General features: G+C 40.3%; 1 protein-coding gene across 1 annotated transcript in view; it reads left to right on the top strand.

Moving 5' to 3' along the window:
* Positions 1-3,365: 3,365 nt before the first annotated feature.
* The window catches only part of IREB2 (iron responsive element binding protein 2), a 42,902-nt gene continuing 33,041 nt past the window's right edge, over positions 3,366-13,226 (top strand). The window contains exons 1-2 of the mRNA XM_063089346.1: positions 3,366-3,498; positions 4,957-5,046. Coding sequence (XP_062945416.1) covers positions 3,480-3,498; positions 4,957-5,046 — 109 coding nt within the window. The 5' untranslated portion in view covers positions 3,366-3,479. The remainder of the gene's footprint in view (positions 3,499-4,956; positions 5,047-13,226) is intronic.

The following is a 13,226-nucleotide window of genomic DNA, read 5'->3' on the forward strand; positions in this document are numbered from 1 at the left end:
ATAAATAAATAAATCTAGATAAAGTATATAAGAAACTTCATTGTAATTATCATGCAATTTTTCTGTATCCTTGAGTTTTCTTCCAAAATAAAAAGTTTAGTTAAAAAAGAAGAGATGAACCAGACTGGACATTGCCCAGGATACTGATCTAAATAAGTGCGTAAAATATCACTGGAGTACAAAAAATCTCACTGGAAACATAACGTGAAATAACGTATTGTGAAAATATACTGCATGATTCCATTTGTGTAACATTCAAAATGGAGAACAGAAATAGTCATTCTAGTGAGGGGTTGGGGGAGTATGGGGTAGGGAATGAGGAAGTGGCAGCTGATTAGGAAAGATGTGGCTATAAAAGGGCAACACAAGGGAGCCTTGGAAATGTTCTGTATCTTGACTGTGGCGTTGGTCACACAAATCTATACATGTAAACTAAATACACACACACACACACGCAGGCATGCAGGCATGCACACACTACAAGAGAGAACATGTAAAACTGCTGAAATCTGCATAAGATGGAAGGATTGTATCAATGTCAATTTCCTAATATAGATATTGTACTATGTCACATGGGGGAAGACTGGGTGAAGAATACACTATATGGGATCTCTATTATGTCATACAATTGCATGTAAATCTACAATATTACAAAATAAAAAGGTTTAAAAATGAGTTTTTTGGTATGTGAATTAAATCTCAAAAAAATTGTTAAAAAAAAAAGCAATGCATCTAGCCACCAAGGGACACACTGTGAGTGATCTAAGTTAGTGCTTCTCAATGGAAGCAGGCCACTGGGAAAACAGAAGGGTGTTTTTGGTTGTCACCATGATAGAGGCATTTCTGGCATTTAATGAATGTTAGATTGCTTGCACTCCGCAGGATAGAATCACACAACAAATTCAAACAAGATCCCCCATTGAACATGTTCTCAGATATTCAGGAGGTAAACAAACAACCATAAAAATAACGACAAATTTATTTATAATTATCTCAGCCTACGGCTAGCTGGTTAGCTCAGTTGGTTAGAGAATGGTGTGGATAGCACCAAGGTCCAGAATTTAATCCCTGTACCGGCTGGCTGCCAAAAAAAAAAAAAAAAAATTAAGAAAATTATTTGAGCCTAGAACTTAACCCCATTTACAAATAAAAACAAAGTAATTAGTGTATTTTAATATACACTGAATTTTCCAGGAATACAACTATTGGATTAAAAAGAGGGAAGATTGTATTTTATTCTATTTGGAACTTTACCAAGAGTTATTCACCATTTCAGACAATCTCCCATCAACAGTGACATTTCCAATATTTGAGTCACCAACACAATATATTTTTATTAGTCGCCATTCGAGCTGATTATTCACAATACATATGTATATATTATATATATGTGCATTTATTACATATGCAGGTACTTCAAAAAGTTCATGGAAAGGGCCGAGCCCGTGGCGCACTCGGGAGAGTGCGGCACTGGGAGTGCGGCAACGCTCCCGCCGCAGGTTCGGATCCTATATAGGAATGGCCGGTGCACTCACTGGCTGAGTGCCGGTCACGAAAAAGACAAAAAAAAAAAAAAAAAAAGTTCATGGAAAAATGGAATTAAAAGATAACACAAATAAATGAACTTTTTGAAGTACCCTCATATATGCATTCATGGTATGTATATTTATGCATGCAATATGTAATACATAAAGAAAGATAAAAATGTATATATTTAATCCTTATTTTGAAATGTCAGAAATAAATAAAAAGTGTTGACCATATTGAGTTTAATATTATCTTATGTTCTGTGAAACCAAACTTATACGTAGATGCAAGCACCTGACTACTGCATTATGTCATCTAATATAGACATGCCTGTGTCCCTATATATTGTAATACATATTGTTTTCTTTCTTTTTTTTTTTTTTTTTGGCAGCTGACCAGAACTGGGATTGAACCCTGGACCTATTTTGTAATAAATTACTTTCCTTTTTTTCTTATGTATACTACAGTTAGGGCATTATATGGATTACTATTTTTGTGTAGGTTATATTGCCTATGAATTTTATACCAAGATAGTAAAGGAGACATTACAAAATATAGAAAGGTGAATAAATAGAGGAAATATATTGGGGTTTGGGTTGACAGGGCTTGTGGTCACTGATTAGAAGAGGGTGAAGGAGTCAAGGATAATGTGTTGGTTTCTGGCGTGGGCAACTGGGCGGATGGTGGTGCCATTCACTAATACAGACAATACAGAAAGAATAGTGGGTTTAAAGGGGGAAATGAGTTCAGTTTCGGAGATTTTGAGTCTGAAGTGTCTGTGGCATGTGGAAGCATCCAACAGGTACTAGGATATACACCTCTGGGCTTAGGAGATGGGTTTGGGTTTCAGGTAGACTGGGAAACATCAACATATTTAGTATAACTGGAGCCAAAGGAGAGAGTAAGATGGGGCAGGGGAAATGGTGAGAGGAAGTGCAAGGCTAGAGCCCTGGGGTGCATTTAATGCCCAGTACATATAATGGCTTGGCAGAGGAAGGGGCCTGCAGAGGAGACTGAGATGGAGCACCCTTAAGGGGTAGGGGGAAAAAAAATAGTCTGGGGGTCACAGAAACTGGTGGAAAGGTACCCCTATTTCTCAACAAGGGGAAGACTGTAAGCAGAGTAAGGATTAAGAAATGTGAGATTATAAAGTGGAGTTATGGCTGACCTTGGCCAGAGGCATTTCTGGGAGTGAAAGCCAGGGATAAGGAGTTGGGAGGGGAAGGACGAGTGCAAGCAACTCTTTCTGGCAAGTTGGCTGCCACCAGGAGATAAGGCTGCAGGGGGAGAAAAATGTAGGGACTGGAGGAGCTGAGGAGGGACGGAGAGATTTAAGCATGATTAACCGCTACTGGAAAGGAATCAAGCAGAAAAGGAGAAGTTAATGCATTCAACAATCAGTGGAGCGCCTCCTACTTGCCACATCAGTCTAGCCACCTCAAGAGAACACGCGTGTGGGCTACCCACAAGACAGGTTAATGTATAGCTTTCCTTTTAGGGGAAAGCGTCTCTCCATAAATTGTTTTTCCTAAGAATTCCGATTCCGAAGACACCTCGCAGGACCCCACACACCGCCACTCTTCAGAACCAAAATTGGCCTTTAGGCCGCAAGTAACGGATCGCTGTGGGGGCCAAGCTAGTAACGCCTACGCTACAGCCTCCTAGCGCTCCGCCCCGCTAGCGAGGACAACGGCGACTGCGCAAGGAAACGCCTTCTGGCTAGCTCCGCCCCTCCTCTTTGTTTTCGTCCGGAAGTCTCGCGGGAGTTAGGCAGCAAATCCCGCGAGCGCAGACCGGGGCCGACTCTGCGGCTCTCGCGGTGTTTGCGCGAGATTGCTTCCTTCCTTCCTCCGTTCCCAGTCGGCCTGTCTTCCACCCCCTTCTTCCCCTCCCGGCCTCCCCTTCTTTCCCCCGCCGGTCCCCTCCCCGCAGGGATAATATGGTCTCCGGCTATGGACGCCCCAAGTACAGGTCAGTTTCGGGCCGCTAACTCGGGTCTGGCCTTTGGAAACGCGCGCTGCCCGGGAACCGTGTTCCTTGCTTCTCTCGCCTGGAGTCGCTCGGCGGGCGCCCGGGGCCCTCGGGGCTCGGGTAGTGCTTCCCTCAGGGCCTGCCTGCTGGGCCGCATTCTCTGCGTCTAGGCCGTGGAAGCCAGTCCCCACCCCCATCCCCCAGCGCGACCCCAGCAGGGCCGTCCGCTCGGCGCTGGCCTTGACCCGCACACATTTTATCCTGGTGGCCGCCGCTTGCTGCCAGCTGCTTTCTGGCCCCCCGTCAGTAACACCAGGGGCAGAGAGAGGACCACCATCTTCCCCTCCCCGCCCCCCATTTGTGAGCGGTGAGGATGGGGGGGCCAGTGTCTCCTTGCTTGGATGTCACGCAGCTAGTTGTTTATTCCACTCTCCAGCCTCGAGCCCTTCCCTCTCTGCCTCTGGAAGTAGAATGAGGGGCGATCAAGGCCGAATGAACATTAGTCAGCCAGTTCCCCGACTATTTTTTGCAGCATGCAGTCTATTCTCCCTACCACCCCCTCTACAAAAACGAGAAAAAACACTGTCAGTTCTGGAAGTGAGCTGTGCGTATCTCTTCTCATTTTGAACGAAGGCCCTGACAGTGTTGAGGGTCCTGCCACCCACCGCAATGAGTCTGCGCAAAAGATTTGAAGGTTCTTTTCAACCTCAGGTCTGCTTCCCTGCCACTTTCCCCAAGAACATTAGGAACTGGGGCACATTCAAATGAGACCCCTAGGTCTTTGACTTTGTAGTTCAGCTTCAGTTCGTGCAAAACCAGAAGGACATGTTTCTAATAGAGAGAATATGCTAATTTACCAGCTAGTTTGTTGTTCATTTTTACCTTCAGTCTTCAGTCCTATCGAGGTCTTACCTGAGAAGTTTTTTGATTTGGTTTTGATTTTGTCTTTGATGTTGAGTGCTCTGTAAAAATCCGTCTTTTGATTCTTTTTTAAAAAATCAATCCCTCTCACATAATTGTGGAGTTCTCAAATTATTCTGTATATACTTATGTTGTTTTCAGGATATGTCTTTCCAAAATATCCGAATACATCATTTAAGTCAATGTTATTGGCCCTTTCAGATATTTATTAACTCATTTCGGGAGTAAATTATATTACCAATTTTTACATGACTAGAGTTCATGGTTTAGAGCTATACTGTCCAATATGGTGGACACTAGCCACATGTGACTTTAATTGAAATTAAATTAAAATTCAGTTTCCCAGTATGTGGCTGTAACCACATTTCAAGTGCTCAATAGCCATATGTGGCTACTGGCTACCTTATTGGACGTTGCAGATATAGAACATTTCCATCACTGCAGAAAATTCTATTGGACAAACCTGATTTCTAGGTATTTTTACTTTGAGTAAGATACTTTGTAGCTGTATTTAATGAAAGTATATCCTTTTTTCAGGATACGCCTTTGAGTACCTTATTGAAACATTAAATGACAGTTCGCATAAGAAGTTCTTCAATGTACCTAAACTTGGAGGCACCAAGTATGGTAATGTTGCTTTACACTTTCTTTGGTTTGTTTAGTTTCTAATTAAAATGAATTTGTCAAGCTGAGCCGAAGAAATTTTAAATTTATTTCCACCATGTTGCAACAGATACATCTATACATATCTCTACCATTTTATTTATTTATTTTATTTTTTGGTGGCTGGCCAGTAAGGGGATCCAAACCAGTAGCCCTCTAACCAACTGAGCAAACCAGGCAGCCCTCTACCATTTTAAAAACTCATCTTGGGACAACTTTTGTTTGAGGAAAATGTAAGCCCATACCATAACTTCTCATTTAGAAATCTGAGTTAATTAAGCAATAACTTTTCCTCAAGGAAACTAGAAATGCAGTTTTTTAGAAAAACCTGACTGATGATATTCTACACCAATTAAATATATATTTTACTTTTTCAAGTGAACAGTGTTTACAATTATTCCTTATGCCATCTTTTGAATGGGAATCATGAATAGGGCCCATTGATTTTAGTTGTTCTCCTGTACTGGGCATGGTTTGCCCTGACCTGCACACCAACACTTTTGGCAGACATTTACACACACCTGATTAGGGTCAAACCGTTCACTGTGGTCTCAGAAGAGTGAACATGGCTGACCTCCAGGGCATTGGATAGAAGTCTTGACAGTTCAGTAATTTTCTCAACCAGACCAGTGAAGGATAGACCTGCCTGGAAGAGTGATTATTCTTTGCAAACTTTAGTGAAAACTACATGAAAAGAAATTAAATGCCAAATTTATTGCAGTCAGTTTTGGAGGAGGCTTTTCTTTAATCTTGTTCTTGCATTATTTAATTTAATTAAGAGGATTGTTCTTGTGATTTTTTGTAGATTTTGATGAATTTAAATATTCTACACAGCCATATGCAGTATTTTTTTTGTGCATTGTGAGATTTAGATATTTTGGAGTACCTTAGAAGATCCCATCTTAGAATTAGGTTGCCATTTAAAAATAAACAGTTCAGTAAAATGAGAGTAATATCCTTTACCTTGCATGTTTAATTATAGCAATTTGTATCGATATGTTTGTTAAGAGAGGTTGGTCCTTTTCGTAGTACCATATGTCTTTCGTTCACATTTATTTTATCCCTTCACTTATGATGAATTTGCATTAATTTTGAAAAAGAACAGCTAAATTGATTGTATATAAGAAAGGTCTTTTATTTCCTTTTACGTCTCCAAAATATCTAGTGATTTTGTTTTTTTAACCCAAATTTATAGCTTAATAGATTGAAAGAACATATACAATGATGTTTTAAAAATTGAGTATAAATACGTTTTGTGGATAATTTGTGGAAATGTGCCTACGTGAAGATGGCCTGTATTTCCTAAATGCAGGGAATCAGTAGGAAACTATCAAAAACAATTGTAATATGCATGGAAAGACAATGATTAATAATATAAAAGTTAAATTATCTCTGATGGAAAATAAGTTGTTATGGAAATTTATATATAACTGTAAAGAGCACATCTGTACATAATTCCACAGTTACCAGAGTTTTTATAACCATGATAAATGAAGTAGTAGAATACCTGTAAATATAAATGCCTTGGAAACAAATTTGGTTTTTATTTCTGTGGGTTCAATACCCTGATTTTTTTCATAGAGTGATTATTTTGAGGGGTTTATTAATAATTACTTAAGTAATTTATTAATAATTACTGAAGTAATTTAATAATCACTGAAGTAATTTCCTAATAATTACTGAAGTAATTTCCTAATAATTACCTAAGAGGGAATACAATTTGAAAGAAGAATTGACTTTGAAAGAAAAGAGCAACTTGGGTAGAATGTATTTTGCTTGTCTGGCATCAGAACAAAGAATCCTTGTTGTATTTTTGGAAGGACCAGATTGAGTTGCTTCCCAGACATGTGCTTACCAAGAGAGATTGCTTTGGTACTAACCAAAATTCAGGGTCACTGTCTTCTCTGCCCCCATTCCACATTTTGATGCTTGCTAGGTTGAGAAGCACAACTGTAATGAGTTACTATTAATGAAGAGAATGTATTTTATCCTTCATACTTGTATGTTGGGGAAGAAAGATAGTTGAGAACCACTATTCTGAGCTCTATGGTAACTGTGTCAGGAATACCTACAGCTGCAAGAACTGAAAACTTGCTGTACAGTGACTTTAACAAATAGGGGTTTATTTTTCTCATATAACAAGAAGTCTGGAGGTGGGCATATTGGGACTGTGTAGCATCAATCTCAGCAGATCCAGGCTTCTCCTTTCTTTCCATCTTGCTTTTATTCTTTTGGTTGCAGAGTAGCTGCTGCACCTCCAGGCATTATGTTCATGTTCCAAGCAGAGGGAATGGCAAAAAGGAAGAAAAGCTCTTCCCAGGACCTTTTGGCTCTTTGGCCAAAATGTCAGTGGCCACTTTTAGCTTTAAGAAGGCTGAAAGATGGAGTATTTTAGCTTTACAGCTTAAACAGTAAAGAAGGGAACAGAGAAGTGTTTGGGAGTGGGTGGTGAGTGAACCAACCTACACTGTCTGCCTCACTAACCTAATGTCCTCTTATTCTGTCTTTAGATGGAGTACAACACAAATTATTTGATTTCTGCTTTTTTTTTTTTTTTTTTTAAACTGCCATTTATCTTTTTGCTTCCCAAATTTATACTCAAGATATCTTTATGGAAGTGGATACATCTTAGACATTGATTACATGTTGATCTTATGTGATTTCACTTGTGGGGAATTGCTCTTTGGTGCTCTGGAGCTGGCACTCCAGTGTACTGACTAGAAACAGATTTTGAGGAACTCTCTTAAGTAGATCTCTGAATTTGGAAATATACCTATTTCCAAGGAAGGGAGAAATTACTGTTACCTGAAATATCCAGAGACTGCTTTCTGAAGGAACTGAGACTTGAATTGCTATTAAACAGAGGGCATGATGGAGAACAGTCAACATTAGAGAATTAGAGTGAACAGCATAGTAGAAACATGAGAGGTGGGAGACAGTGAAGAGACTGGCTTGGCTAGAGTGAATTTAGAGAGTAGCAGTTACTAGGCAGTAGGGCCTTCCACTGGTGGAAAGCCCCAGGCCCCCTTCTTTACCTTGGGTCATTTCATTCACCCTTTCTTTTTTCCTTCCTGACTGCTTTTTTATCCACGTTACTGTTCGGTTCTACAGTAGAGCCAGGATTTGGTGGCTGGAATTCTACCTTGGAGTCTCTGAAAGAGAATCTGTATTTAATTTTTTGGGAGAGTTTTTATTGTTTATAAGAATCACCAAAAAAGAGAACATTACAGAGAACACAGAAAGTTTCATTTTTAGGGCCGACCCCGTGGCGCACTAGTGCGGCGCTGGGAGCGCGGCAGTGCTTCCGCCGCGGGTTCGGATCCTATGTGAGGATGGCGGTGCGCTCACTGGCTGAGCGCCGTGCGGCCGGTCACAAAAAGACCCCCCCCACAAAAAAGAAAGTTTCATTTTTATATGTATATACAAATAAATGCAAATGTGCTACGTTTAACGAAAACACAATATATATTGTTTTGTAACCGTTTTTTCACTTAATATATCATGAACATCTTTTCCATGTCACTGAATACAAGTATCCCTTGCTATATGAATCTATTTGGTTTCTGAGTCAGGAAGCACGAGTTCAGATAGAAAGGAATACCTATACCTTTCTACAGCTTCTGATGGCTGCACAGTATTGCCGGTATGAATGCATCATGGTTGTTAACAGACCTTTGAATGTTGAGGTAGTTACCAACTTTTCTCTATCTATAAATAAAGCTACTATGTATGTGCTAATATTTAAATTTTTGTACAAGCTTATCATTGTATAGAATTGTTGGGTTGAAAGTGTTCTCTCCACCACCATCATAACTTTTATTTTTATACTTTTACTGTATATTGTACTGTTTGTTCCTGTCTTTACCCTGGACTATAAGGAACAAAACTCGCTCATATAAAAAAGATGTAGTTTCCAGATATCCAAAGACAATGAAAGAAAGCATAGTCAGATCTCATAGGAACCAGAATTTCTACTCCAGAGGTGGCTGTTCTGTTTCTCACTTGAAGGCTGTCTGATCTCTTTATCCCTGTGTCTTTTTATACATCTACACTAGTCTTCTATCTCTACAGCCTACTTTACTTACTCATTTTGTATAATGCTCAATATAGTCACTAATTAAGACTGTACCTCTAGGTGACTTTTGCACCTATTGTTTTAAGCTGTTTTGACTGGATTTGTCAGGTATCTATTGCTGGTCCAGTTATCTTGCTGGAAGAGACACAAGTCTGTGTTTTCTGATCTTCTCTTTTCCATGGACTCTGGAAAGGGCTGTGAGTTGGGTAAGCAATGAAATAGTTTACTTATAATGTGTATACATCGTACATAAATATCTTAGGATTACCTTTACCTAACATGATCCTACTATTCCACGCCACAGCTGTGTACTTACCAACCTCCATATTTTGTCCAAGGGTCGGTTGGTTTCAGCACTGCTTTTATTGCTAATTTCTCTTCTAGATTAGGCCCTTTTGGATGCAAGAAACAGATGCCCACTACTTCAAGTGAAGAAAGATTTATTGTAATAATACAGAGCTCCCAGGTCAATGAAATCTGGCTGTCTCTCAAGAAAATGGGCATTGGGCCAGAATTCAGGAAACACTATTCAGATTTCTGCCCCCTTTTCCTTCTGCTCCCTGTACTTCATGGCAGACAAGCCTCTTCTGCATGCGTACTTTGTACATGGCCCCAAATAGCAACCTCAGCCCCTAGCTTAGCTCTTAACACCTTTCTGGTTCTGTCTGTCTCTGTCCTGATTACAAATTCCTGAGAGATGAGTCTAATTGTCCCAGTGTATCTTTTCTCACCAGGCTGTCGGTCACTGTCCTGCCAAGGGATTGGCTCTTGCTTCAGTGCTATAGCCAAGGAGGCAACCGGACAGTGAGAACTGACCATTTCATGGATAGTATTTTGGACAGGCAATGTGAAGTATGTTTGTTATGTTAGCAATTAGTGCCAGTTTACATGCTTATCACTAGTGAATGAGAAGAGTATGTGTTTCTGCACCTTCATCAATAATAGGTATTATTTTTCGGGCCGAGCCCGTGGCGCACTCGGTAGAGTGCTGCACTGGGAGCGCAGCGACGCTCCCGCCGCGGGTTCGGATCCTATATAAGAATGACCAGTGCACTCACTGGCTGAGTGCCGGTCACGAAAAAACGACAAAAAAAAAAAAATAAATAAAATAAATAAATAAATAAATAATAGGTATTATTTTTCTGGTTTTCTCAACCTTTACAATGAGTGGGGAAAAAATCTTAAATAGGAATCTGTTTTCTCTTTTTGTGTTTTCTTGGACTCTCTTAATGGCAATGTATTAAAAAAACAAAAACAAAAACAAAACCCAAGGTCAGAGTTTCTTTATTGGAAATCTGTCCAGCCTGGTTCTAGTAGAGACAGAAACAATACCTTGACTATAGTCAGCCATGGATATAAATTAATCTTGTTGCCAGGTCTGTTGGGATTACACGGCCTTCTAGAACAGTTTCCTAATCTTTTCTCCAGGCCTCTGTCCTTTTTTCGTTTTGTTTCTGGTGGCTGGCCTATATGGGGATCCAAACCCTTAATCTTGATGCTATAACACTGAGCTCTAACCACCTGAGCTAACCGGCCAGCCCCCCAGGCCTCTGTCCTTGAGCAGGGAAAGTTTTTAGGTTTGCCCTGCAGCTACTGTAGCTGGCTCTTACCCTAGCCCTCTTTCTGAGTCTGGACACCAGAGATACCATCATACCATCATACCATCTCTTTCGGGTGTTCCGTAGGCCTATAGTACTTACTTCTCCAGTCTTTGGATGTTCCCCCGCCTTCTTTCAGTCTGGTGTATTTTTCTGTCATATTTTAGTTATCTGAAGCCTGCTTACTAGCCAGTTGTTAGTACTGATATTCCTTATAGGTGATTTCTTCATCTACTGTTTAAACCTGGAATTTTCCATTTTTACAAATAACAAAATTCTTTTACTTCATTACATTGCTTCGTGGTGGGCAGGGAAGAGAGTTTTAAATTCCCTTTATACAGATGAGGAAAATAAGGTTAAAAATCTAAGTAATTTGCCTAAGTTCAATTTGCCTTCTAAATGAGGAAACTTAGTTTTAGAGCCGTTATCTTCTGATTTCAAGACCAACATTTCCCCCTCCCCCCCAATGCCATTCTCTTTCCCAGCTTGATTATGTCATTAATAAAATTGACATTTTAAAAAATCTGACTTTTATTAAAACTACATTAATAATTTAATATATCTGTTTCTGTAAGTTCTGTTATCATCCACTTGGCCAAGGTCCCACTACTAAGTATCATTACCTACTAAGGGGTGGAAGAGAAACATGAACAAAAATCTGTGGTTCAAAAGCTTATGCTTGTAAAACCTGTTACACCAGGGTTTGCAAGCTCATACTTACAGGGACCAGAGAGGCAACATAAATAAGTGAAATGAAACTAACTGATGGGAGTTGTGGCAAACAGTAGAGCACATGCCCCATATAAAGGGGTAGGTGCAGGGCCGGCCCATGGCTCACTCGGTAGAGTGCGGTGCTGATAACACCAAGGCCACGGGTTCGGATCCTATATAGGGATGGCCGGTTTGCTCACTGGCTGAGCGTGGTGCTGACAACACCAAGCCAAGGGTTGAGATCCCCTTACCGGTCACCTTTTAAAAAAAAAAAAGGGGGGTAGGTGCTACTAAGTTACAACAGAAGCATGAAGTTGGTATTGTAAAATTTCTGATTTTTATTTTGAGAAGTTAGAAATTTGGATTCTTATGTGAAAATCCTCTGTTTTTTAAATTTTGGCAATTAAATTTTAAAATGTTAAAACTTTGTGTTGAACAACCAGAACATATCTGTGGGCCAACAGTTTGTGACGTCTGTAGTGAGAGGGACAGTGTGTTGCCTAATCTTGTAGCAGCCATTTAGCCTTGAATAGTAGGGTCTGCAGTCCCGGGAGCCTGCGTATGCCTTTCCTCAGCTGCCTCCCATATAAAACAGCAGGCCTCAGCTTCTTTTTTCAGAGCCTGAATCACCTGTTGGATCTTCCACTAAGTAATTGATCAGAAGGATATCTGTTGTTACCAGCTCATTTCAGAAGTGTGATAACATAAATTAACATGCTTTCCTGGTTTCATTTACCATTATCCTGGTTCCCGCATGTCTTTTTGATTACCTATTTTTAGAGGATTAGCATTCTGGATTCATAGAATTCTAGAAATTCCTGATTAGAAGAGGCAGAAGTAATCTAGTCCAGTTTTCTACCTGGTACATGAATCTCTCAGCAACACTATTCCATTCATTTAACATTTATTGAGTACTTGCATGTTTCTGACAAATGAAAGATGCCTAAGATAGCATCCTTGTGTTAAAGAAAGCACACAGTTTGGTAATGGAGACATACGTGGAAAATATGTGTGAAGTACAGTGCCTTAGTATGTTGTAGTCTGGGTCTAGTCAGGAGATAGAAACCACATGATAGGTTAAACAGAGGAAATTTAATATAAGTAATTATCAACTGTGAGGAAGGACAGACTTGGAAGGGGTTTATACCTTATTGGAGAATATGTGGTTTGGCCCACTAGATAGCAGAGAAGTTTGCTGGTTTGGGCTAGCTGGAGTTGCTGGGTAGGCAGAGGCTCAGGCAATCAGCAGCAGAGGTGTGGGTATGCATTGGGAGAATAGGTACTGGTAGGGGACAAGAGCCCTTCAGAGCTCATGGGCCATATTAGGGCTTGCAGAAGAAGTGGCAGCTCAATGTGTGACCCTCCTGGTGGCTGGCAGATTGAGTCACAGTGCTGGCAGGTCAGGGGTCTTCTTTGTGGGAACATCTTAGTTCAGGTATTGGTTCAGGAAGGAGGCCTTCAGAGCATGCAGCCACATGAGGGTTCTGGTCACCGTGTTGAGAAGGCTGTGGTGATACTAACAAGTATGTATGTATGTTTTTTATATACTGTATTGTATAATGTAATGTGTCCACATTTGAAAGATCTGCTTAACTCAGTGGAAGTATTTCTAAAAGACCAATTAATGTAATGAGCAGCCAGGCTTGTTTCATTCATTTTTGAGGAGCTGTCTGCCAGACACCCATGTTTGAATAACCACAGTTTGTCGGTTATTCTTACAGGGGAAACAATGTTCTTGGAAAAAACTGGGTAATTTAGCT

The sequence above is a fragment of the Cynocephalus volans genome, chromosome 3, assembly GCF_027409185.1.
Source record: "Cynocephalus volans isolate mCynVol1 chromosome 3, mCynVol1.pri, whole genome shotgun sequence".
NCBI classification, from domain to species: domain Eukaryota; kingdom Metazoa; phylum Chordata; class Mammalia; order Dermoptera; family Cynocephalidae; genus Cynocephalus; species Cynocephalus volans.